Genomic DNA, 27081 nt, shown 5'->3' on the forward strand with positions numbered 1-27081 from the left:
AACTGGTCAACATATAAATGCTTTAAGAAAACAAGAGAAAAGTCTGCCAATCCCAATTATTTTGCTGAAAGCAACCAACAACACAATTTTATGCATGTGTGGGGGGCTTCTAACTCACTGACAACATATGATGTGTGTGGGGGAAGGGATGAATGAGCATTTTCAATTTCCAATACCTCCTATTCTCAGGGAAGAAAATCAGAGGTTTTTGGCAGTTACTTATTCGCTTTCTATATTTACAAGTCACATGTTTATACATTACACTACAACTGAGGGAAATTGCTCTGCAATGCTTGCATGTGTGTGTGGAAGTTGTGATGCATAACTAACTAAAAGTGGATGGAAACAATACTTGGGAAACAGATTAGGTTAAAGGATTAAACAACTAATAATTTTTTTCTTTATATTTCTAACCAATTTTCTTCATACTTAAAGTTAATTGCCCTGTATGAGGTAGGGGCAGTAAAAAAAAAAAAAAAGTTGCACAAAATTTGTACACCCCAGCTTCATGCAATAACAGGGTCGTCTCCAGGCTTCATCCTGCATTGTGGAAGGAGGCTAGTGTCGGCGAGAACTTCAGATTTTAATCCGATGTGCCTCATCGGACTCGCATTCAGGTAAGAACATATGTGTATTTTTTACATTACCCCCACACTGAGAGCTCATGAAGGCCATTTTGGTACCCAAAACCACAGGTCCATATGGACCTGTATTTAGTTTAGGCTCCCAAAACTGGTGACGGGTCCTCTTTAAATATCTTGGTGCATATTGTGATAAGGATTACTGAATCAAAGCTAATTTTGTCTTGAAATTAAGGGTTGCAGCACACCTCAGTGCATATACAAAATTATCTCAGCAATCAATGATTTCATTTAATTGAAAGACAACATAATTTGAGGTTCAGTGAATAAAGCAGTTAAAGCTTGTCAACCAAAATCTTCCTGGTGAGCAAGGAAATGACATCAAAATGAAGAGAGAAAAAAACTTTAAAATTAGGTTCACGTATAGAATAGAGGAATTGAAATACAACAAATGATAAAATTACAACAGACTTACAAAAATGAAAGGCTCCCCTTCTGCCATGCTCCTTATTTGTAATGGAAAAATACTGCAGAAGCTTATTAAAGAGCAGAGGGTGAGGGTGAGACGTGCTCCAGCAAAGTGCAAAACCCTATGAAGACAGAAGATGGAGGTTCTCACGTAACAACCCCCAAAGCCCTTCTAGCTCATTAGCATACTTTTAAAACAAATTTTAGAAGGAAGGAAGCCATTGATGACAGATATAAGATTATAGCCGCACGTTATCATCATTATAGATTAGAGTAGAGTTCCCGATTCATTTTGGTGGTAGATTTCTTTTAACCCCGTTTAGCACCATGGCAGTACAGAATATTTATTACTACCCTTACCAGGATTGCTATAGAGGTCATTCTCCACTGTCTTTGCAATACACTGAAGTTTGATCTCCTGAAGAGAGTCATCAGCATGCATGATTGTTGGCAGGCTTCCCAGAGTATCATGAACCAAATTTGCCACCTCTCGAACATCAAACAGTTTTAGCAGCTCTGAATATACAGCTGGGAAAGAATTCAGAAACACCGCCTGGAGAAATATGAAAACAAAAGAATATAGTCAGGGGACAATCTACTGATTAGAATCTGATAATTGTCTTTCTCTCCTGTATACAAAGCTCGTCTCTAATAAGAGCTGAAGGGGGTTGGCCACTTTCAATAAATAATTGATATTATTTGTGTAATTATTAGTTATACAATTTTTCAATATACTTTTCGTATCAATTCCTCACGGTTTTCTAGATCTCTGCTTGCTGTACTTCTATAGAAAGATTCTCTATCTATCTACCAATGGTAAGAATCTGTCCATGCTGATGTGCTGACATGCAGTTGCACAAGCCGTTATCACTGAGAGTAATAGGAGTTGTCTGATAATAACAGCTTGTACACCTGCCTGTCCATCACACACCATGGACAGATTACATCCACTGGAAGTAGACTTAGAAGCTTTCTATACAAGCAAAGCAAGCAGAGATGTAGAAAACTGTGAGGAATTGATACAGAAAGTTTTTAACTTTTCCTCACACAAACCATATCCATTATGCGCTGATAGTGGACAACCCTTTTAAGTTATACATAAAGTTCCAGTTATAGTGCATTACGGGGAAATACCAAAGGCTAGACCAGAACACTAAACTGGCCAAGTTCTTGTCTGTAGGAAATCTCCTGCAAATTAGACCAGGAGTCATGCTGCCAGATCTAAGCAGTTGACCACTATATACTAAAGGGGTTGTTTCGGTTGATATGCTAGAAACTAAGCAGATGCAAAGCCTGCCATCTACTATTACTAGAAAGAAATCTGGATAATGGAGTACAATGTTAGTTGGTTTATGACCGAAAATACTTTCTTCTAAAGCAGATACATAATTTTTTTTTAAATTGTTCCAAGTCTGCAAAAATCCTTTAACACAGTTTTGTAAGAACAATGTTGCATTTATTGAAAGCCATTGCTCATTGTCCATTTTATATCTTTGGTTCTTTTAATTAAATAAAGTAAAACAAATAACCTGTGACTGAGACAAAGCACTTGTCCCTTTGCTTTCTTTGGATAGGAAAAAACGGATTGACATCATTAGTTCTTGAATACTGCAGCGAAATTCTTCTTCGTTCTGTCCACCAGTTGCAAATGAAAAAAGTTTTCGAGATTGAACAATATATTTGAAAATATATTCTTGAGCCTGAAAAAGTGTAGAAACAATAATCATCATTTTTATTTTCTACATACAATAACAAACAGAACAAGATCGCACCATGCATTAAACTTAAAAAAAAAAGTGGTTGCAACACTTAAGGACCGAAATTACATTGAAGGAAATCTACAATCATAATCAAGCATGATAAACAAGAGACAATTCCTCATAAATCCAGGCACTGGGATTCTGGCAATCTTCTTATATTTTTTATGGCCTATCACATTCTAAAATCAACTTTTAGAATTATGCTAATAAGCCTGAAAGGCTCCTGGGGGTGTTACCAGAGCCTCTCTGTGCTGCAAATTCACAGGCTGTTACACTGTGCAGGAGCACTTCCCCCTCTCACTATGTGCTGAAACCTCTTGTTTTGCAGTGACATTACCTTGTGGTGAGGGGTGAAGTGATGAGAGAGCAGAGGGGAGGATGAGACACTCTAGCAGCCTGTGAAGTTGCAGCACCGAGGGGCTCTGCTAACAACCCCAGGAGTCCTTCAGGTCCATTTAAATGATTTTAATAAGAAGGGGGGCATGGGCAACAAATACAAGAAGATTACCACAGTCACGGTACCAGGATCTATGAGTAAGTGCCCTGGTTTATCATGATGGATTTTGATGGTAGACTTCCTTAAACTGGAATAATGTAATTCTTTGGTTTTCAGCATTCCACTATTGGTTTGACTACTACAAAAAACTAGAGAATCTAACACATAAGACACAAGCCAAGACAATATACTGTGTTATAGACCTAGCTGGGTCTCTTCATGTAGCCAGCTAATGCATGTGTTAAGTTAAAAGACAAAAAAAATAGGACGATTGCTAATTATCACCACATCAAAGTGAAGCAGTAAAAATCAGTAAAGAAAAGATAAACCTGTATGTAAATGAGTACAGAAGTACATCTGATTCTCCCTTTCATTACCTTTAATACCTCCTGGATATGCTCCTGCCGTTCAGCTTCAATTATTCGGTCCACATACCATTTCAGCACTTTTATGAGGTCTCTGAAAAGTCACCAGATAACTTAGGTTTTTATATTAAGAAAGTAAATAATACTAGCTCTAGAACTAGGGCACAGCACTTATACTACAGCTTATTTATAAAAACTGTCTCATAGTAAAAGAAAGCTGGATCATGTTGTTACCATTTTTGTGTTACAGATTTTTGATAAATAAGGCTTATGGGATAGTTTCATATTAGCAATGTAAACTGAATGACATTTTAAAGAAAAAGCAATAATTCTGCTGACCTGTAGGCAAGGGCACCTGAAAAATGTCCTTCTATGTAAGTGTCCATTACTGGTTTAAAGTGCTGGAATTTACTATCTTGTAGTAAATTTATTATATGAACCTGCAAATGCAAAGCAAAAATAGGATTTACATAAGAAATCTGTAAAATGTGTTATAGTTTAAGGAAATCTACCATCAGGATCAAGAATGACAAACCATGAACACTCACTCATAGATCCAGGCACTATGACAGTAGTAATGTTTTTTTATTTGTGACCCATGGCCTCCTTCCGTCTAAAATCAATTTTTATATTTACTCTAGATTTATTCTTCACAGGCTGTAACAATGAGCAGAACAGGTTTCCCCTCCCCCTGTACTTTCTGTTTTGCTCGATTATACAGGCAGAGGGAGGAGCAAAAGAGCAGTGGGTTGGGCGAGACATGTACTGCTCATTTTAACAGCCTGTGAATCTGCACAACTAAGGGGGTCTTGTAACGCCATCCAAAGTCCATCAGGCTCATAAGTATAATTTTACAAGTTGCTTTTAGAATAACAAAGAGGATTACCACAGTCACATTGCCTGGATCTATGAGTAAGTGCCCCTGGTTTATCATAGTTGATTTTGATAGTAGATTTTCTTTAAATATGATCTATAGCACTTACCAAGCAATCAAAGACCTTTGAGCTGTACTTCTGAGAACTTTCATTCAAGATTCCAAATAAGGTGTCCAGTGTGTCCTGCAGAAACTGTGGAGGTGGAAAATATAATGTAAGCAACAATAGGTTACTGTTATTAGATACAACAATATACACACCAGACGGTTTACCTTAACAATCTCCGACCCATCAATTTCCTTTAACTTCGATAAGGAACCTGGGATTTTATCAGGGTGCATCCTCCATTTAAGCAGATCCAGCATGTCCCCTAAAGAGTGGTAAAAAAATAAAATATGTATTATGTATTATTGTATAATAAAAGTTTGGTGATGTTACCTGATTTCAATGTGGTCAAGTCAGACCGAAGTGGAAAGAAAAGGGTAGGTGGCCTAATGGTTTACATCAATAAAAACTGGTGTTGGGGCAGCTATATTACTGTTCGTACAAAAGGTGTGTATGCGAGATATTGTGCTGACGACTTTAGTATTGAGACATTAGTATCTCCGAAGACACTTTTCTTTGCCATAGTGATTACTGTCTACCCTTCCCCTCTCTGTAAATAGTGTGCCAGCTTGCAATCTGTTACAGTCTGAAGTTGGAAATCTTCAGAATAGGTATCCTGAGGCCCCCACTGATAGTTACGGGGGATTTTGATAGGGTTATCCCATTACTTCCAAAGTGTTGGCAATATGTTACCTCACCAACAAGATGCGAGATCCCCACTATCCCCATTGGTCAAAGGAGGTGGTGTCTAAAGTAGTTGTTCTGCAGGTCCTAGCACCTTTCTTGATTAGTGTAATTTTGCATAAAACACCCCCCATCATTCTTTTTAAAATCTGCAGTGTATACTTTTAAAGAATAGAGTTGACAGTGAATATGGTTACTTCCTTCGCTAGATGGTCTTTGGAAAACGGTTTAAAAACAAAAGATTATAATGGACTTTGGCAGAAGTAAGAGAACCAATGGATCCCCTAGTGGGGATATCAATCCCGTTAAGAAATATAAATTTCTCGGAGTCATAATCGATGAAAAATGAACATGGAAGAATCACGTGGATAATGTCTACAAGAAAGCGGTAGTACAGTGGTTTTTCTCCGCACCGTAAAATCTTTTGATGTGAACAGGAAGCTTTTGGTAACATTCTTTAAGTCTGTAATTATGAGTTGTGTATTTTATGGTGTTTGCACATGGGATACTTCATAACAGCAAAGATACTGGCTAAATGTAAAAAGTTTATTAAGAAAGGCTAGCCCTATTACAGGAGTATCAGGGGAGAGTGGGGGACTATTCTTCATTGCCGTATGCTAAAAAATCTGGAGGGTACATTGCATAATCAGTGTGACCCACTTTACCATTTTGTTCCAAGCACAAATTAGTTCTTTATCTATTCAACCCTTTCATAACCAAGGGTCAGTGGTACCTGAACGCCCAGGTCAATTTTTGTAGTTTAGTTATGCTCTTCTTTAAATTATATCTTTGAAACATTTACATATCATTCCAATTTTTACTTCTTTTCTTATGACATGTGAGACTTTGCGCTTTTTTTAAATAGAATCAGCAGACAAATTAAAAAAAAATGTGAAAACTACTCTATTTAATTATTTTTCCCATTAAAGTTTTGAAGAACCCAAACTCAGCTTATACTTGAGTCAAAAAGAAAAAGAAAGTCAATACTCAACTATTTGACGCCCCCCCCCCATACATTTTTATCCAGTTCCCCCACTGTAAAAACCATATCTCCCCTCCAACATACATTCCCATGTAGAAACACACTCTTCTCCCTTAAAATGTTTTGTCTTGCATGTGGCATGGCTGCTTTCTTCCACAAGCAGCGTCACACCAGGCTACAGTTTGTGCTGTAGAAAACGCAACATAGCTGAGCTGTATTAACGGTTTATGCCACGAAGCAGACATGTATTTCAAAACAGAGAAAACCCCTTTAAATCCGCAAATTTACCTGTCCAATATACAGTGCTACATATAAAGCACTCCCTGAACCTTTCCTACATAGTACCATGTAAATGCATCCCTCCTGTCCCTAGACTTCTTACATGCAGTCCCTTGTAAATGCATTCCTCCAGCGGCTAACATGCAGCCCCCCTCTTGTTCCTTGACATCACTATAGAAAATAATCCTGTCCCTCACACACTTTTCTCCTCCATGAACTGGCACAGATATCAGATACTTCTATGCTCCTTGGTGGCTCTGACCCCTAATTGTGATAAGCCTTGCCTCTCAGTGACATCAAACCCACTGCAAGCAACCAACTACAGCAAAACTTAGAGATGATCTCGTGACCTGCCCAGGAATGTGCAGGATATGTAATGTGAACATGTGACCAGTCATCTTCTGTCCGGTGCATCTTCTACAGGGAGAGATTTTTGCTAACTAGTTACATATAACTACTTTAAATATGGATTATTCTTATTCCTGGAATACCCTTTTAAGGTTAGATACTGTAACCTAAAAGAAATCTAAATAGGTGTTTTTTTGACTCTCCAATATGGATGTACATCACAGCCCTAAATTTCAGATTAACTGCCAGAGTCTGTGTTCTTGATAATACTTCTCAAATGGAAGAAGCAGAAGCTTAACATACCTTAAAGTCTTAAAGTTTATCCTACGAATAATACTACTCTTCTACTTTGCAGTACTCACTGCAGTTAGTTTCTAAGGCAACAGGAACACATACCTCTGCATAAAGCAGTCTGTACTGTCATTCCTGAAGATCCAGCAAAGCCTTGATCACAACACCACAAAGCTACATAAAGGGGACTCTAGCATGGCAGTATAGTTAATATTTGATGAAACATTTCTCTAATTCCATACCGTTTTGTGTTAACTTGGTGGAACAAAGGAATGAGGTTATCCAAAAAGACTCTTTTGTATTTTTAACAGCTTGATTATTATTTCCGTGTAGATTTCCTTTCAGAAATGGGAGTTTGAGGTAGCGGCAGGAATCTTGAAAAATGGTGTTCTCTTCACACTGCAACAACAAAGTAGAATTGTTCACTATATCGACTGTTATAGTAATGCAAATAAGACAACGGTTCTTGAGGACGTAACACACACATGCAGCTATAATTGTTATAGTAGTGAGGATATTTTAATAACCATAAAAATAAATAAAAGCTAAATGAAAGTCCAAATATTAGCAACATCTTATTACCCATTTTAGAAGTTCTTAGATATATATATTAGAGAGAGATATAGATATAGATATCAAAAACCTTCATCATTGACAGAAATCGAACATCAAAATCTAACATTTTATATACCAGGGGCACATACTCATAGATCCAGGCAACCTGATTGCAGTAGTAATCTTCTTAAAAGTGTTTTTCATGTACTCCTCATTTCCTAAAATCAACTTTTAAAATTATGCTTATTAGCAAGAATGGTTCTGGGGGGGATGGGGAGGGGGTAACAAGAGCCTCTCTGTGCTGGAGCTTAACAGGCTGTTACACTGTGCAGTAGCACTTCCCCCTCTTCCACTGTGTGCTGAAAGAGAGTTTATAGCAGGCAAAGGGAGGAGGAAGTGCTGAGGGAGCAAGGGAGGATGAGCCAGCCTGTGAGTAACAGCCTGTGATACCAGAGCATAGTGGGCTCTGGTAATGCCCCAGAGACTTTCTAACTTTAACAGTTGATTTTGGAAGAAAGGAGGCCATGGATAACACATATACTGGGTACTTTCAGACCTCTTTACATTTTCCATTATTTGTTTCATTGCAGCATATTGGTAAGATCAAAAAAGTTTTTTGTGCCCATTATAGTACACCCTGCCCCCATCTTGACTGAAATGTAGATATTTTTGCTAATGTATTAAACATGGAAAACTGAAACAGACCCTTTGCTGTGACACTCACATGCTGTCCATTTCCTTCCGATCCTCCTTGAGATGGTTCTACTCCTTCATTGGAGTTAAGCTGTGTTTTTTTGAGTTGAATGGACTTGATAAGGAAAGGCACACCTGTCTATATAAGACTTTACAGCTCATCGTGCATGTCAGAGCACTTGAGAATCATGAGGCCTATGGAACTGCCCAAGGAGCTCAGAGACACAATAATGGCAATGCACAGATCTGGCCAATGTTACAAAAGAATTTCTGCAGCACTCAAGGTTCCTAAGAGCATAGTGGCCTCTATAATCCTCAATCGGTAGAAGTTTGGGATGACCACAGCTCTTCCTCAACCTGGCCATCCAGCCAAACTTAGCAATCATGGCAGAGGAGCCTTGGTGAGAGAGGTAAAGAGCAACCCCAAGATTACTGTGGGTGAGCTCCAGAGATGGAGTAGAGAGATGTGAGAAAGTTCCACTAAGTCAACTATAACTTCAGCCCTCCACCAGTTGGGTTTTTATGGCAGAGTCTGCCGATGGAAGCCTCTCCTCGGTGTAAGACATGTGAAAGCCTGCATACAAAAAATACACAAGAAGGACTCCCAGACTGTGAGAACTAAGATTCTCTGGTCTGTTCTGATGAATATTGAACTTTTTGGTGTTAATTCGGTTTGTGTGGAGAAAACTAGGCACTGCTCATCACCTGCTAAATGCCATCTCAATAGTGAAACATGGTTTTGGCAGCATCATGCTATAAGGGAGATTTTTAGCTGCAGGGACAGGATGATTGGTTTCTATTGAAGGAAAGATGAATGTGGGCAAATACAGAAATATCCTGGAAAAAAACCTCCTAATGAGTACTCTGAACCAAAGTTTCACCCTCCAACAATGGTCAACTCTGTGACCATTCTTGACTGGCCCAGCCAGAGTTCAGACCTAAACTCAATTGAGCATCTCTGGAGAGACTGATGTCTACCAACATTAATTTTCCAAACTAAGGGGACTGGAGAGGATCCACAAGGAATAACGTCTCAGGTTTGACAAACTTGTTGCATAATTTCCAAGAATAATCTACATTTCTGCTTTTTTTTGTGAAGATGGGGTGAAGAGTGGACAGAGTGTAATGAGCAAAAAAAAAAAAAACCTTTTTTGATCTTACTAATTGGCTGCAATGAAACAAAGAATGAAAAATGTAAAGGGGTCTGAATACTTTATACGAACCACTGGTTGGTCAAGTTTGAAGACAACTTAGTCCAGTAAGACATACCGACAGACATATGCAATGATGCCTTGCAACGGAGTATATTCAAAATCACACTCACAGCATATAATAGTTCCATACATCTACTGTTATTATATATGATTTATGCAGCATGTGTGCAAGTATGAAAAAGACTACTTTTCACTTAAAATGAATGAACTGTTCCAAAACTTTTGGACCAAGCACCTTAACAATCATCAGACATCAAAAGTAATTCCTGCAATAGGTGAAGAAAATCACAACAATACTCTCTGTGTTGTGAAAACGGTTAGTGTACAATTTACACGATCGTATGACCATTTGGCTATGGCCGGGCGGGCATACGTCCGGCGCCATGGAGAGGAAGAGGGGCGTCGTAACACAGAGAAAGATAGGACATGTCCTATATTTTCCACTGTGTATGGAGAGGTACTGTGCCACACTGTATCGCTCTATGCCGCCATTGCTGGCCTATGGGGAATGATGTACGGTTGCAAGCTGTACGACCAGGCATATAATAGTGGTTTCCTGTACTTCTTCTCCTACATCCCCTACTTTTTCATCTCCCCTTGGTACAACGTTATAACCTACAGCGAGAAGCATCTTTTCTTATTTCCAACTGATCAGAATGTTTGAGGGCAAAGGTCAGTATTAGGGCAGAACAGTGGCTCAGTGGTTAGCACTACAGCCTTACAGCACTGGGGTCCTGGGTTCAAGTCCCATGTTCAACATCTGCAAAGAGTTTGTATGTTTTCTCTGTATCAATTCATTTCCATGTGACCTCTTTAAACATGATTTAACCTAGGAAAAACAACACTGCAATTGTTATACTACCTTGTGTACAAGGAGTTCGTGGGTGCCATCTGGAAATGTTCGACCATCTTCTTGCATCAGTGGAATGAATGAAAAGCCAAATAATTTTTTCTCACCCTTTTCCTTTGCTAAATTTGATTATTAAAAAAATAGAAACCAATTATATTCAAATATTAAATTTCAATTATATTCCAACATTAACTAATGCATTCATAGGAATACAGGTAAAAGGACACACACAACTAGATTTATCCAAAGTGTCAGAGAAAAGAACTATTCTAGTTGCCCATGGCAACCAGAGCTCAGTTTATCATTTTATAAACAGCTTTGGAAAAATGAAAGCTAGGCTCTGATTGGTTGCCATGGGCAATTAGAACAGTTATGCTCTCAAACACTTCTGATAAATCTCCCCCCAAAACACTAAGAAGTTTTTAAACTTTTTTCATGTCTTGTTTGGTAACATTAAATAATATTGTTTTTAAAAAGACAAAATTGCTAAAGAGCAATACAAAGATAATCATAACAAGACAGATTTGTCCATCTCTCAGTTCTTAAAGGAAACCTACCACTTCGGATCGGGCTTATAAGCAGGACATGCCGTACACCAGCTCAGGGTGAGCTGGTGCCGGCACTTATCTTCGTTATGTTTTTAAACTGCATTTACTCACTTTATTAATCTTTATATTGGAACTAGCTTCCCCGCACCGAGGTCCGCGCTTGGCGCACCATGCGCGCGACCATGTGTGCACCTGAATAGGAAGTGGTAGCGCGCATGGTGCGCCGAGCGCGGACCTCACTGCGGGGAAGCTAGTTCCGATATAAACATTAATAAGTTAATTAAATGCTTTAAAACAGTTTAAAAACATAACGAAGATAAGCCCCGGCACCAGCTCACCCTGAGCTGGCGCACGGCATGTCCTGCTTATAAGCCCTATCTGAAGTGGTAGGTTTCCTTTAAAAAATAAACTCCCTTAGGCTATGTGCACACAACCTTTTTTGGTCACAGCATTTTTCTTTTTTGCCGCAATATAACCACACTGCGCAGCAGTGCTGCAAAACATAGAGGTCCTATAACTACCTATGAATGTGCACATGGCCTTAAATTTAAAGCAGTGAATTCAAAGGTGAGAAGAGTTTTGTATATGAAGTGTATAATGTGTTTACAGTTTGCTAAACGATACAAAACATGGATGTTATGGAAGGCAATAAAGTATATCCTCCTTACTAGAACAGTGACGGAATTCAAATCGGATATGTGCTCCTCTAAATTTATCCACAGGTATAGGAAGCTTAAGTAATTCGGCCCATCTCGGGCTGTTGTTGTGATACAATACAAATGAATGATACTCATGTGCAGCTGGTTCTCCTGAACCAAAAGATATATAATCCTAAAAGAAAAAGAATTCACAAATTTAAAGCACACGTTATTTAGAATATTTTGTCCCCCTCCTTTTATATACTGTATAAATTTGAAATACCCTTCCCAATTAGGGTTATGTAAAAGCTTTCCTATGAGTTATTTAAAGGACATCTACTACTATTTTTCTGGTGGTAGAGTGTCCTATTTAGAGGGCTTGTTTAGTCTATGGGAACGTTTTAAAACATGTTTTCTGCCATCTTTATTAATGAAATATAAATGATGTAAAAGAGCCTCTCAGCTTCCCCGGCTTTTAATTTATGCATGCTAGGTGAGAGCGCCCCGCTCTCTCCACACCCCTGGTCTGACATCACCGGCCATATCGTAATTCCACGGCCTTGAGTAGGAGGAGGCTTGCATAAATTAAAAGCCATAAAAGCCAAGGGGTGCTCGGGCACTGGCAGCCTGGGCACCTCCAGCTGTTTACATATTTCACAAAACATGTTAAAAATGCCACAAAACATCCCCTACACTAAATGAGCAGTCTAATTAGGACACTACCACCAGTAAACTGATTCTGATACTAATATTATAGCTGCATTGACAAGGATTTCCGTTAACCTTTAATTTATTCTAGAACTTATCTTTGATGTAACATTTGGCACCGCAAGGAGTGCTGCCGAACTACATGTGTCCATGCACACATTTTCTTTCAATTTGCCATGTGCATTAGACCAGAATGTGGTTAATATTACTTTAAAGGGGTTTTTCCATGAAAATTCCCTCAACCCACTAGAGATGTTAACACAATAAATATAATGTTTAACCCTTTACTTCACAATTTACTCTTTATTACACTTTATTGTTGTTTTAGCTCCTATCTATCCCTAGGCTGGTCAGTGCAAAATCCCAGGGTGTGGGCTGGGACTCTGTAAGCAGACGCATTATGATCCATCAAGATCTGTGGGCTGACAATGTGGTTTATATACACTTAAATTTAGCTTCTGAACACTGTACTAGTATCTGACACAGAGAGAGATGAGACAGATCAGAGATGATGAGATCCATTAGAAGCCTATTGCACATAAGGACACAGTCCGCTCTCCTACTACATATCTCTGCTATTCCGCAACACACTAGACCTGCTGTGCCTTCCTGCTGTGCTTCCCCAGATAAACAACTTATCTGTGTGTAGTTTGTCGTTGTCCCCATGTTGCTGCTGCTACCATAGGAACTCAGAGTCTGTGTCTCAGTGTGCAGCAGTGAGTGAGCTCCGTGCAGTCTGCAGGTGGGCAGAGCTACAGTGCAGAGACAGAGAAACTCAGCTACGCGGCCGTCACACACAAATACAAGATGGCGGTCCAACCCCTAAGTCAGAAGTTACAGGGTTGTGCCTAGGGGCAACTGAAATTGTGTACACCAGGACTGATAGAGACAGGTTGGACTTATATCTACAAAATGCTGTATTTTTGTTAATAAAAGTTAAGAAACTTGTCTACATGGGAATACCCCTTTAACTTTTAGCTTGTTGAAATGTTTAACATCTTTCTCTGCGTTTTAGTATAAAAATTGTCTAATTACCAAGTAAAGAAGATAGGCAAAGCAGAAAACAATACAATCACTTGATAAAAAAAAGCCTACATAAGTAGTTAAGTTTTTTAAAAGTAGCACAGAAATATTTATTGAGTCCATAAACACTAATATTGCACCTATCACAAAATAATGTTTACACCTCAATGGACCTCTGCATTCTTTTACCTTTTGAAGTTGTCCCTCGTTGCTCACAATAACCATTGTTACTTGTACATTTCTTGCAACACTTTTACCCCCTTTTTCAAATTCTCCTTTTTCTATAGTGATGTACAAGTCATTTCTCATTTCACCTGCACACAGAAAAAAAATGGAAAAGGTCAAAGAAAAATTTGTGTCACTAAAGCCCCTTTCATACAAACGTTTTTGTGGACCTGTATTTGCGGACAACTTAGGTCCTTTTTGTTTAATGGGTGCATTCTCACTAACATTTTTTTCCTAGTGCTGCGTTTGTGTGGCCATAATCTAAGGTCCTGTCCTATTTTTAGCCGATTTTACGCTTGGTGCCTAAACAACGGTGTCTCATGTGTTGCATTCAGGTTCATTCGTTTTTTACTTCTGTTGCTTAAATACAACATACATGTTCAGAAAATCATCACATGGCCAAGTTAAAATAGATGCAAGACGCCATTGGCATAAGGAATGGAAAAAAAACTGACAAAAAGCTGGTGCTACACCCAATGTAAAAAGCAGACCAACAGGCCCAAGAATGCAGACATAGACAAAAAAAAAATTGTGTGATAAGGGCTTCAAATAAACTTGTAGATGAAATGTACTTCATTGTCCAGGCCAGGTCACCTTCGGATTTTAATTTTTCACAGACCATAATAGACAGGATACTAGAAACTGTAGAATTGTAGAATTCTTCTGTTAGTCTCTACACTCCTATGTAAATGGGATGGGCTCATTAGAGCAAAAAAATCACATAGCACACCAATTTTTGAATATAACTTTGACAATGATGTTATATGTATCAGTAAATGTTCACCTGATGCACACACGAAACAACTGTCTGCATAAACATACAAATAAAAATAATATAGGTGGATATAAAGCCAGAATCAGAATTATTAGCCACATACAATACTGTATTATTCCAACACAAGCAAGAAATCATCTCACAATGCAAGTATGGTTGAAAAAGTCTGTTCAGGGAATGTATGCAATTACGAAGGTATCTGCAGCAATTGTAACATATACCTTTTGTTTTTCTCAAGCTTACCAGGCATAATGACATCTGAGAAACCAAGCTTTCTTGTTATTGAGACCCCACGGGTAAACACTGAAGAGTAATCTCTTCTAATTTGCTCAATGTCTCCATGAAGCAGCTGAAGGGAAACTGCCAGGCCTAGAATAAAAGTGAGAAAAAGAAGGTAAACATTTAGAAGAAACACTGATGCACTTAGAGCAGTGTTGGCAAACCTTTTAGACGCCGAGTGCCCAAACTACAACCAAAACCCACATATTTTTCGCAAAGTGCCGATTCGACAATTTAAGCAGTAAGCTATTACTCCCTGCCCTGTTACATGTTTAAATTTTATAGGCACCTGTGGACACCAATACAGTAGAAATAAGGAGAAGAAGTTTGGATTATCATGGTAGCTTCCTTCTAGGGTTATGGGGTGCTTTGGACTGCAGGAGGCCTTGAGTCTTGTCTGGCAAACTCTGCGCTGGGGTGATGGCACAGGTGCCCATAGAGAGGGCTCTGAGTGCCACCTCTGGCACCCGTGCCATAGGTTCGCCACCACTGCCTTAGAGTAACGTATCAATACTAATCAGTCTGACTGTGCTAAAGAGTAGAGAAATAGCAAAAAACTGAAGAACTCCTTTAAGTAGATGCTGTAGGTTATTTTTATTCAAATGGCACGGCAGACATAACCTGATGTTTCGGCACAGACAGCCTTTCTCAAACTGATCCGTGGGGAGATATAGATGAAGAGCTGTGGTTTGGTGTGGGAAGGGTGCAGCAGCATGTGGGATTGCTTCCATATTTTACCATTTCTCTATTATCGGGTAGGATCCCTAACAGTGAGCACCTGCAACTGTTGAAGTGCAGCCGTATAACTACACACCTACATTATGTACTGTACAGATCACTTACATGAATTTTGAGAGGAAAAAAACTTCATTTATATTCCTTTCACGCGTAGCATTACTATTTTTACAATTTATGTGAATTTCTTTTTAAAATATAAACATCGTAGATGGATTTTCTTACATAACACTGTGCATGACAGCACAGCAAACAAAGAGTGACAAAGAGAACTGGAACAGCAACCATGGGAAATTTAGTGTTTCCACACCCCTTTGGGCATGTTTTTTGCCGATCCCAGAAATCACCTTTAAAATTTGCTTGAGGTCATTGTCCACAATTAAAGCCAGATACTTATTCTCTACAGGGGATAAAGGAACACCCATTGAATTCAGATACAAATCTTCTGAAAATCCTGGAACAATTTCAGAATTTTATGCTGACCCAAAAAGATATTCAGATGACAAACCCCTACAGACAAATAGACATGCATATTGTCGAGGGCAGATTCTGGCCTTTGTGTGGCCTGAGGCAAAATCTTAAATGCTGCACCTCCTAAAAAGTCGCATGGCAGTGGAGTCCACGGGCACTTCCACTGGAACTGAACGTTTTCAATAGAATGCCATTAAGTGGAGATATAGAAACCATGAGACATTAATACAGAAAGTATACAGAGTGTTTTTGTGAGTTATCAAGTCATTTATGAAAAAGGGCATGTAATTACTGAACAGAGATGTGAATAAATGAGATGCTAGTGCAATAACTACTTAAAAAAAATGATTTAATTGAAAAAAAAAAAAAAAAAAACTTATGAGGTAAATTTCCCACAAAATATAAAATGGTAATATGGCTGTGATCAAAAGAAAATAGAGAGAATTCAACAATAATTATAACAATATATAAAAAAGGAACGAGATAGTTTAGTGAAAGTAGTTAATGAGAACAGAATGACTAAAAGCTAGATTGAAATTCTGCCTTTACAAGAACTTAATTGGCTCTATGCCCTTATGAATTCTGGCCCGATATAGGCTAATATAAAAAATATGTATATTTATAAGTATATATTACATATACAGGCAGTCCCCGGGTTAGGTACAGGATAGGTTCTGTAGGTTTGTTCTTAAGTTGAGTTTGCATGTAAGTCAGAACTGTATATTTAATAATTGTTATCCCAGACAAAAAATCTTTGGTCTTTGTGAAAATTGGATTTTAAAAATGTTGGGTTGTCATTAGAACCAGGATTAACAATAAATCTTCATTGCAGACACATGTGATAACTGTTACAGCTGATTATTGTAGCCTAGGGCTAAAGTACAGTAAATTACCAATATCCAGAGGTCAGTTTGTAACTAGGGTTCGTCTGTAAGTTGGGTGTTCTTAAGTAGGGGACTGCCTGTATATATGTATATCTATATAGATATATATTGAAATATATACATACACACACAAAATATATGTGTATGTACTACACTGAATCCTACTTTAACATACAGTATGATACAGGTGCTTTTAGCAAAATCTGCTGGTAGTAGTATATTAAGTGGTAAAATAGATGCTGTATACATGGAACAATGGCCAGGCAAACTCCTTGATAAATAGACATAGCCAGAAATCAAGACAAGCTATAAACACTGTCTCATTCTGAACTTTTCCAAACTCTCAACAGAGTCATGTAAGCAATAACCTTGAGTGTTTATTTCTGCTGAGAACCTTCTCAGAGTGACAATAAAACAAGTATATTAGAACATAACTGCTGAATATACTGCCTAAACTGCAAGTGAAGACTACTGTTAAAATCACAATGAACATATGTCTGTTGCACCAAGTTACTTTATATATACAAATTGCACAAAAGGAGGATATTATTCTAATAGTCTAATTGCAGTTTATCTGTACCGTAGGAAAACTAGGTCAATGAAGAAAAACAAGTATGCTGGTTCAACAGCCAGAATGACAGATTGTACGTGGATCTAGAGCAGTGATGGCGAACCTTTTAGAAACCGAGTGCCCAAACTGCAACACATCCCCACTTATTTATCGCAAAGTGCCAACGCAGCAATTCGGACAGTAACTTATCGCAATCTTCTTGCTCCGTGCTGTACCACAACTTTTAATGTTACTTAGGAAATCAATATCGTTGACAGAAGGGAAAATTTGGTTTGCCATTGGAGCTTCCCTTGACAACCAAGAGCAGTAGCTCCAATGATAATCCGACCCTGTTCACACAGGATCAGACCCGGATGCCTCACTAACGCTAAACTTGTCACGTCCTGGGCTACCTGGGCTTGCAGAAGGATCCCTTAATCTCCTGTCTGGTAAATTCTGTTTTGAGGCAATATTCTGAGTGCCCACTGACAAGGCTCAGAGTGCCACCTCTGGCACCCGTGCCATAGGTTCGCCACCACTGATCTAGAGCATTTGTGCTAATGTACCTGTGGTATCTCCAAGTAATTGGTGTATATAAAAATGTACACTTTTCAGAGCAACACATCCATAACTAAAGCAATGAAAAATATTGTAAGACGCTTAATAATCTTCTTATGCAACCGAAACAAATATTCACAAACATTTGCTGCTACATTGCAACTTTTTCATTTTAACACTCGGACAACCACTTCAGCATCTGAGGTATTGATTGTAAAGAAACTTTCTTTCTACAATAAAGTCATACCTTTTATGCTAAAATATTATTTTAGACAGATAAAGTTAATGTATATTTACTTGAGTTTAAGGAGAGTACTTACGCGTGGGCACAGGCAGCACACAGGCAGCACACAGGCCGCACACAGGCCGCACACAGGCCGCACACAGGCCGCACACAGGCAGCACACAGGCAGCACACAGGCAGCACACAGGCAGCACACAGGCAGCACACAGGCAGCACCCACTGCTGATGTCATAGTGCAGTGGTGGGGAACCTCAGGTGCCAGAGGCGGCACTCTGAGCCCTTTTTGTGGCCACCCGGGCCATCGCCCCAGCACACCAGACAAGACTCAAAAGAATCTTCTTGCAGTTCCAAGAAACTTAAAAGATGCTGCTTTCAGTCATATTTTGGATAGTAACTTTGCTACTTGGGTCTGTAGGAAGAGGGAGAATTTGACAGGGTCCAATTATTTTTGAAGGACCTCCTGCTGGCCCCACGATTCTCTCTGTACAGAGGGAAACTGGAAAGAACGTAAAACGATGAAAACTTTCTACTGTGTTGTCTTTAGGAGGCCAATATGATTGAAAGTTGTTTAACATGGAGCAATAAGTTACTGCTTTAATTTTTGGTTGGCACCTTGCGATAAATAAGCAGGGTTTTGAGTTGCAGTTTTGGCACTCGGCCTCTAAAAGATCCACCATCACTGTCATAGTGTGTGCGTAGGCAGAGTGCGTAGACTTGATTCTGCCCCCACTACCTGGAACCTGAATACTTCCTGTGGTGAGAAAAGGACTCTGGACTTGAGCGCCCAATGGTAAGTGCTACATTTTTCTTTTAAGGGGGCTCTGCTGGACATTTTATCAATGAGGGGGGCCTCTACTACAGACATGTTGCCTCAGCTTCTACTTGATTTACTACTTGAAACTGAACAATTATCGCAATTTCTCAGTTACAACCAACCATTCTTTGTAAAACACGTTACCAATTGCTCTTGCAGTCCGTTGATCCAGAGATATATCCTCTCTTTTTGTAACAAGACCATAAACAAGTAGATTTAGCATTTCATTATTTTGAGTGTTTGTAATGAATAGAAATATGACATCAGTAATATTGGTGCATTGCTCATTTTTCTTTTGTTCTATAAATAGTATTCTGGCAAAACAAAAATGAAAAACTACAAACCTGTATTTGAACCTGTTAGGTTGTATCGGGCATTCATTTTCTTTATAATGTTTTCATGGATTTGATACCAATCACTTTCTGTGTTGCACCTAAAAAGGAACAAATTCTTCATTACGACAGAATCACACACAAAATCTGAATTACAAATCAAATTATGTATTTTAGTACACTGACAAAAGACAAACTAAAAAGTAAGAATGTAAAGCTTCTGAACAAATAATAGTCTGCAAATCATACAGTGAACAAAAAAAAAAAAAAAAAAAAAAAAAAGAATACAGTGAACTTACATATAAACCTTTAAAATGAGGTCATCTTTCGACTCTCCTGTTAAAAGGTCAGCGATGCTAAGAGCGGCACAACCAAATGGTCGGCGATATTGCACATTAGAAGAGTTCTTCTTCTCCCCAGCTCCCATCCGACCTAACAGAAACAGAAATTATCAGGCAATTGAGCAAAATTCAGTATCAACCAAAAAATAAGACATTTGTAGATAAGAAATGTATTTGTTTTTTTAATGTTATCAAAAAGTGAGCAGAGCAGGGACATCTCACCTGATAATATTACTAGGTCTTAATTTCAAATCTAGGGAAGAAGAGCACCACAGATGCGCCAGCAATGAATTCAGACTAAAGATTCATTTTATCTATAATTGGAGAATATTTAATGTGGTTCAAATACTACATGGATAGAAGTAAACTATGTATTGTTAACCCAGCCAAAATAAAAACTTAATTAAAAACAATGATTAAAGAACATTGCCCTTATCCCTAAATTGTTCCTTTCCTTGGCTGCAATGTAAACTTATATGCAACTCACCTGATGTGAGACATTCACACTAAGTGTGTCCTGCATATTAAATTTTACTTGCATCATTGGGCACTTTAAGTCGTGTGACCATGGGATGTCATATAAAGTCCTTTACCCTAGTCACATGACATTAACCCCTTAAAGGAAACCTACCATTTAGAATGGTAGGGGTAAGCTGTAAGTACCGAGCACCAGCTCAGGGTGAGCTGGTGCCGGTACTTACTTTCGTTAGTGTTATAAATCACGGTATCGCGGTTTTCACACTTTTTAAACTTTAGAGCCGAAGGGGCTTCGGCGCTGCGCGCGACATCTCCGCTATTTCCTATGGAGGTGCGTGCACGATTGTGCGCACGCAGCGCCAAAGCCTGTTCTGCTCTAAAGTTTAAAAAGTGTTAAAACCGCGATACCGCGGTTTATAACACTAACGAAAGTAAGTACCGGCACCAGCTCACCCTGAGCTGGTGCTCGGTACTTACAGCTTACCCCTGCCATTCTAAGTGGTAGGTTTCCTTTAAAGACCTGTGACGTAATACTATGTCACACGCTGCCTGACAATGTTTGGAGGGGGCTCACGGGCTGAACCCTTCACATACCTGGATAATATGCAGTAAACACCCACCAGTAACACTTTCGATTGGTGCTAGCTGCCGGTGGCTTCAAAAAGATGGCGGCACATGGGTGTGAAAACATCAGAGCAGCGATCTGGTCACATGACAGCCTCAAGTCATACAAAGACCTGTGGCTGTCTGAATTTAACCATTTCATTACAACGTGAGTGATAAGGAAAATCCCCACATACTACCATAATTTAGAATGGCAGTACATAGTAGGATCAATCAGACAACCTATGGTTAAAGTACCCTATCTTAAAAATAGTAAAAAAAAGTTTAAAAAAAAAACAAAATTCAAATCACCCCCACTTTCCCTAGAATTGTTGTAAATATAAATAAACAGTAAAAATCATAAATAGAATAGGTATCACTGCATCCCAAAATGTCCGATATATCAAAATATAATAACGATTATTCCTGGCATTTAACCCTGTAACAAAAATAGCCAAAATCGAGAATGACACTGGCAAATCATAACTATGGCTAGTTAGCTAGGGGGTTGATTTTCCAATCCAATCGTAAGAAAACTCACCAATTCTGATTATGTGTACAGTGATGAAAATGTCTTTCCGAAGGTCACTTGAGCTTAAGTCCTAGAACAAATGTAAAATTTTAACAAAACCAAACAGTAAAACATGACTAACATACAAAAAATAATATATATCCGTCTATATATTCATAAATAAATATTTTTTATAAAAATTACAATTCTATACCTGCTCTACATTTAGAGTGTTTGTTAGGGAAATATGTTTCAAAAAAAATTCTAGAAAAGGTAACAATTTAGAATTATGAGAACAATTATCAACAACCAAGCTATACGTTATCTCATCTAATAGAAAAAGCACTAAAATGTACAAGGCAGAGCATCTTAAGACACTCCCTCTTATACTTCTAATCCATTTTTGCTAATCCCCAGATTTCGGTCAAAATGATGTAAAAAGTGTCTAAATATATGTGGTCAAACATCCCTACCTGCAATATTAAAAGAATTTAGCTTATATGGTGGGGTGAGAAATTTTAAAGTAAACACACACAAGTCGGAACTTTTTAATGTTACCCTGCCTGCAATCGAGCAAGCATGGCTCCAAGCAACTTTTCCTTTCAAATGGGCAACTGATTCCATAAGATACCTAGGAACACAAATCTCAACCGAATCCACCTCACTCTTCGATCTTAATTACAAACCTATGCTTCGGACTATCGAAGGGGACCCAGAGAAATGGGCGAAACTTCCTCTGTCGTGGTTTGGGAGGATTAATGTCCTTAAAATGGATGTGCTCCCACACATCCTATATTTCTTCCAGACCATCCCTATCCCCCTTCCTAGGTCGTACTTCGATAGACTCCGGCGCATGACCCAAAACTTTGTTTGGCGTGGCTCTCAGCCACGGATTAGGCATGCGACCTTAAAGTTACACAAACAAGATGGTGGAACTGGGCTCCCTGACTTCTATAGTTACTATAAAGCAACAATCGCCACATATGTTCTGGACATTCTTCATAAACGTTCAAAGCACTGGGTCGAGATGGAACTAGAAAATAACACCTCACAGGCATTGGGAGCATTTTGGTGGCCCGCTCCATAAACTAATGTAAATTTTTCACCACTTCTTACAATGCTTCTAACCTCGTGGCTTAAATTTGCTAGCTCCTCGGGACTAATAAACATCCCCGGCCCATTCACCCCATTAACAGGTAATCCAGCCATAGAGGGACTCTGCACACTATCAAACACAAGCTCCCCCCACCTACCCAGATTACCAGACATTTTAACAGACACAGGAATCCGTTCACAGGCTGAAGTAACGGCAGTATTGGGCATCCCATCAACCAGATGGCTCTCATATTTTCAAATACGTAATTATATATCCTCGCTGGGAACGGTAGAGAGTCTTTTGTCTAACTCTTCCTTTGCCTCTCCACTTCTGCACCACCGCATGCGATCTCCTTGGTCTATTCTTTGTTGACACGGGTGGACTTGGCGGACTTCCGCCCCAAATGTGCAGGCGTCTGGGAGGAGGAACTCAATAAATAATTTACCCCTGCATAGTGGCAAAAGGCATTGATCTTGACGCATAAGTCGTCCATTTCGTGCCGCATGCAGGAATTGAATTACAACATACTGACCCAGTGGTACAGGACACCAGTAAAGTTGCACAAAATGTTTCCCTCCGTCCCGGACACTTGCTGGCGCTGTGGCAATGAAATAGGCTCTATGCTCCACATTTGGTGGGAGTGTAACTCTGGCGAGCTATCTTTGAACTCTTCCACACAGTCCATAGGAAAAAGATGGTACCAACTCCGGAGCTGGCGCTTCTGTCCATGTTCTCTGGAACCATTGCAAAATATTAAAAAAGTCCATTGTGCCACTTTCTTATGGCCATGCGACAAATTATTCCTAGACGATGGATCAGCCGAGGCTCCCACCAGATTGCAATGGATAGAGGCGCTAGACTCAATTGGGCATATGGAAGAATTAAAAGCAAGCGATGAGGGAAGGTATGAACAATTCCATCATATATGGTCCTCTTGGATAGATCATAGGTCTACGTCCGTTGTCCGTGATTGGTTGTCCGCAGGCAGCGTCTTTCATGTACCTTAAGTGCAGACACGGGATAAGACGCACACAGTCTATTCCCCATTCCCCATAATTCCCTACCCCCTTCCTAACCCTGTTACCCTATTGTATATTATCTTGTCTTTTATATGTAAAATACCCCCAAGTTTTTAAACAACCCCAAGTTGATATGTTGATTTGTTATTGTTAGAAGTTAACCTTTTGCTTTATATGTAATGTATACCATGCTTTAATTGTGCTTACCCAAATCCTTTGAGTGTATACACATGCCTAACTGTTGCAAGTTTTATAATTCATCGCTAACTCCTGTACTACCAATAAGCAACAATCAATAAAGCTTGATGTTGAACCATAAATAAATGTGGTCAATGTCCTTAATTCCATTTAATATAAACACATAGTCAAATGTATCATCAAGGGCAGAAGGTACTTACAACAAAAACAGAACTGTATCTTTCTGTCTTTTCTGGAGATTTTGGAAGTCCATTTCTGTTTAACCTTACAAAGAACCTTTCACTGAAATACACAAAAAGAATGTAACATGAACATCTCAAGGTTTAGCATCTCATTTTTTAACACACAACCTTAATTTATCAAGAGTCTGTCAGGACTTAGAAATGATTAAATATTCAAAGCATGTTTAAAACCTGACAAAACGTCAGCTTTGCATTGGTAATCGCTGAAATTGTCAGTGTGGATCTTTCCCTGCAGCTTGAAAGATTATATTTGGTAAGCAGAGTTAAAGAATAAAAACTTCAGTATATACAACTTCTATCTAGATTATGTATCATACAGTTACTACAGATCAACAGTTCAGGTTTTCTATGAGAACAATTAGCAACCACAAAATGTATAGATTAATTTGTGTAAAAATACAATCTAGCATGAAGAAAATCTGTGCACGACAGATTGACATGTTTCAGACAGAGAGAACGGGGGAATTCATAGGAACTTGAATGCCTGTTTTCTGGCATACAAGCTGTGAAATAGTTACCATTCCTGGTGCAGGGAATTGCAACTATTTTCGCCTTCACGCCACCTCCACACCAACTTGGTATGGAGGGGAGTGAAGAGGGCCGTACATGGAGGCATGCAGGGGGGCCGGGTTTATACCACGCACAAACGTTTTATAAATCCCCACCAGCACTTTTAAACAAAATGGTCGAGCAAAAAATAAATAAATAAAAGCTTATACATTCAGAACACCTGAAGTTTAACCTGAAACGCATCTTTTTGCACAGGTGTTTAATGGATTTTTCAATAAATATTCTGTTTTTAGAATCGTGAGAATAAAGCCAATTTCTCTACAATATTGGAGTATTTTCCTATCCCTAGAGAGGCTTAAGTTTTTTACTCTGTGCAAAGACCATTGCATCACCACATAATTGGAGCGATGAGCTGGATTCATCTTTTCACTTTTTAGATTTATGAATATATTTATTCTCAACTTAAATCAATATTATTGTTTTCTGATACAAGAAAAACAGATTTTATCATATTATTAAAGATTTGTTTGTGGTGTATGGTATTCGGAATCAGACCACAATGCAAATCCTATGGGGTAGTAATCCTTTAGTACTCACATCTGTTAAGATAAGGCAAAGGGAAAGCTGACCTAATATTAACTTCTATAGAATTACGTTATTTTGATACAGCACTGTGATATTTTCGCTTACTGTGATTCGGAATGCTCCACCACTTTACTATTCCATGTACATTACAGAACTAGATTGCCTATGCACCTGCTTACAGCAAATGGCTCAGTAAACTGCCTCAGTGTTTTAGATGTCTTGAGAAGAAAAAAGGATTGAAAAATAACTAACACTGGAGAGATTAATCTAAGCAGGTCAACAGAGGATTTTAGCACTAGAGATTCTTCTGTGGTAACAACTGGAGACACTGCTTTCAGCTTTGGTTAACCCTTTCATTTCCTTATTTGAACCCACAATGCTACTTTACTGCTGAAGTATTAGTGAAGTGCTGACAATGTTGCACTAAAGGAGTTTTGCTATGTGCATGTCCATTTGTTTATCATATGGAAATATCCAACAAAAATAGTGTAAAGCTTAATGGATGTTACTGATTGTGGCAATTATGTGTCTTGAATGTAACCTACTAAAAATGGTGGCCTGCTCTGTTGCACATTCCATTATATATTTATGCTGGCCTTTCCCTGCGGGGCCAGCCTACACATATGGTTTCACGGTTTGCTAGTAAGGCTCAGGTTTGAAAACTCTCCCTTTACGTTTCCCTTTTAAGTGGCAGGTTTCAGATGGAAATACCGAGCACCAGCTCAGGGTGAGCTGGTGCCGGAGCTTATTTTTGTTAGTGTTTTAAACCGCTGTATTGCGGTTTAAAACACTTTTTAAACTGTATAGCCGGCGCAGGGAGGTACGCGCTCGGCGCTTACCATGCGCGGTACCGTGCGCGCAGCTACATAGGAAGTGAAGGAGAGCCGCGCGCATGGTAAGCGCCGAGCGATTACCTCCCTGCGCCGGCTATAAAGTTTAAAAAGTGTTTTAAACCGCTGTATTGCTAACAAAACTAACAAAAATAAGCTCCGGCACCAGCTCACCCTGAGCTGGTGCTCGGTATTTTCTTCTGAAACCTGCCACTTCAAGTGGTAGGTTTCCTTTAAGTAAAAAGAAAGTACAACAGAGTAATAGTATAAAAGCATGGGTGTGTTAAGGAGATCGCACCGGTTTCAGACGCCATCTTAACTACTGTCTGCCATCGAAATGTATTAGCCAGAGGTCACACCGGGGGTCAAGCACTGTCCAGTTAATTTCAGGATTCAAACTTCATTTTTTTTGTAATCTGCCTGTAAGGGTTTCTCCTTGACATTTGTTATAGATGATTGTTCTCCTTCTCATCATAAATGTTTGGGTTCTGGAGACATTCTCTGTACATGCTGTAGATAAACATGTCTGTGAACAAGGCCTGTTAACCTTTTCCGAGAAATGTGCTGGTAAATTAATTTTGGCCTTACAGCATTACAGTATTCTTATCTCCTTCACGCCCCCAATGCTGCTTTTTCTGTTTTGTTATACGACTGTGGTTTGGAAATAAACGGGGAGAAGATCTTTACATGCACTAAGAGACTGACGTGTGTCTTGGGTTTGTTCTCTCCTCCCTGGTACTGGGAGCCATTAAATATTTAATTTGAAAGTCACCTGTAGAACTGAATTAAGGACTGTTTTGAGTCCTAGATAAAAATCTTTAACAGGTGCAAAATACATATAGAAATATACTCAAATTAGAAAATCACTTCATAAATAATGAGTTCTTGATAACACTTAACTTTCAAATCAAATGACTACATGTAGATCATTATGATAAACACAATATTTAGCACATATGGCAGTCATCAAAATAGGATAAACATCTGTGTAATATACTTTCCCTACTCTCTGTTCAATGCTTAATTTCCCTACTTTTCGAATCATAAAAACAATTAAAAATACAATAATTATTATATAAAACTAACATCTTATTAAATATAGGGACATACTATAGATAATTATCAAATAATTCGTCACACAAGTTAAACATATGGGGCTTTACCATACCAAAAATATTTCAGAGAAAAATGAGTCCAGGAAGTAACAGGATTTATTTAATAATTAAAAAAAAAAATCTTAAACATTTATTCCGTAAAACACTATTAGCTGCGGGTAGTAACTGGAAATGATTTTATGTGAGAGACTGCACTTCCTTACAGTGTTGATTCCTGTCTGCTC

At 38.7% G+C, this 27081-nt stretch overlaps 1 protein-coding gene across 3 annotated transcripts in view; it reads right to left on the reverse strand.

Annotated features, from left to right (window-relative positions):
• DOCK4 (dedicator of cytokinesis 4) overlaps positions 1-27081 on the reverse strand; it is a 182204-nt gene that overhangs the window by 84281 nt on the left and 70842 nt on the right. For all 3 annotated transcript variants that reach the window (XM_072146918.1, XM_072146919.1, XM_072146916.1), the window contains exons 9-23: positions 23776-23857; positions 21293-21353; positions 19630-19762; positions 19343-19431; positions 14707-14832; positions 13653-13777; positions 11763-11925; positions 10559-10665; positions 7477-7633; positions 4818-4915; positions 4654-4737; positions 4010-4110; positions 3683-3764; positions 2579-2749; positions 1410-1602 (exon numbers count right to left, since the gene is read on the reverse strand). In XM_072146918.1, the coding sequence (XP_072003019.1) occupies positions 1410-1602; positions 2579-2749; positions 3683-3764; positions 4010-4110; positions 4654-4737; positions 4818-4915; positions 7477-7633; positions 10559-10665; positions 11763-11925; positions 13653-13777; positions 14707-14832; positions 19343-19431; positions 19630-19762; positions 21293-21353; positions 23776-23857 (1772 nt within the window). The remainder of the gene's footprint in view (positions 1-1409; positions 1603-2578; positions 2750-3682; positions 3765-4009; positions 4111-4653; positions 4738-4817; positions 4916-7476; positions 7634-10558; positions 10666-11762; positions 11926-13652; positions 13778-14706; positions 14833-19342; positions 19432-19629; positions 19763-21292; positions 21354-23775; positions 23858-27081) is intronic.

This window comes from Engystomops pustulosus, chromosome 4 (assembly GCF_040894005.1).
Source record: "Engystomops pustulosus chromosome 4, aEngPut4.maternal, whole genome shotgun sequence".
Classification (NCBI taxonomy): Eukaryota; Metazoa; Chordata; class Amphibia; order Anura; family Leptodactylidae; genus Engystomops; species Engystomops pustulosus.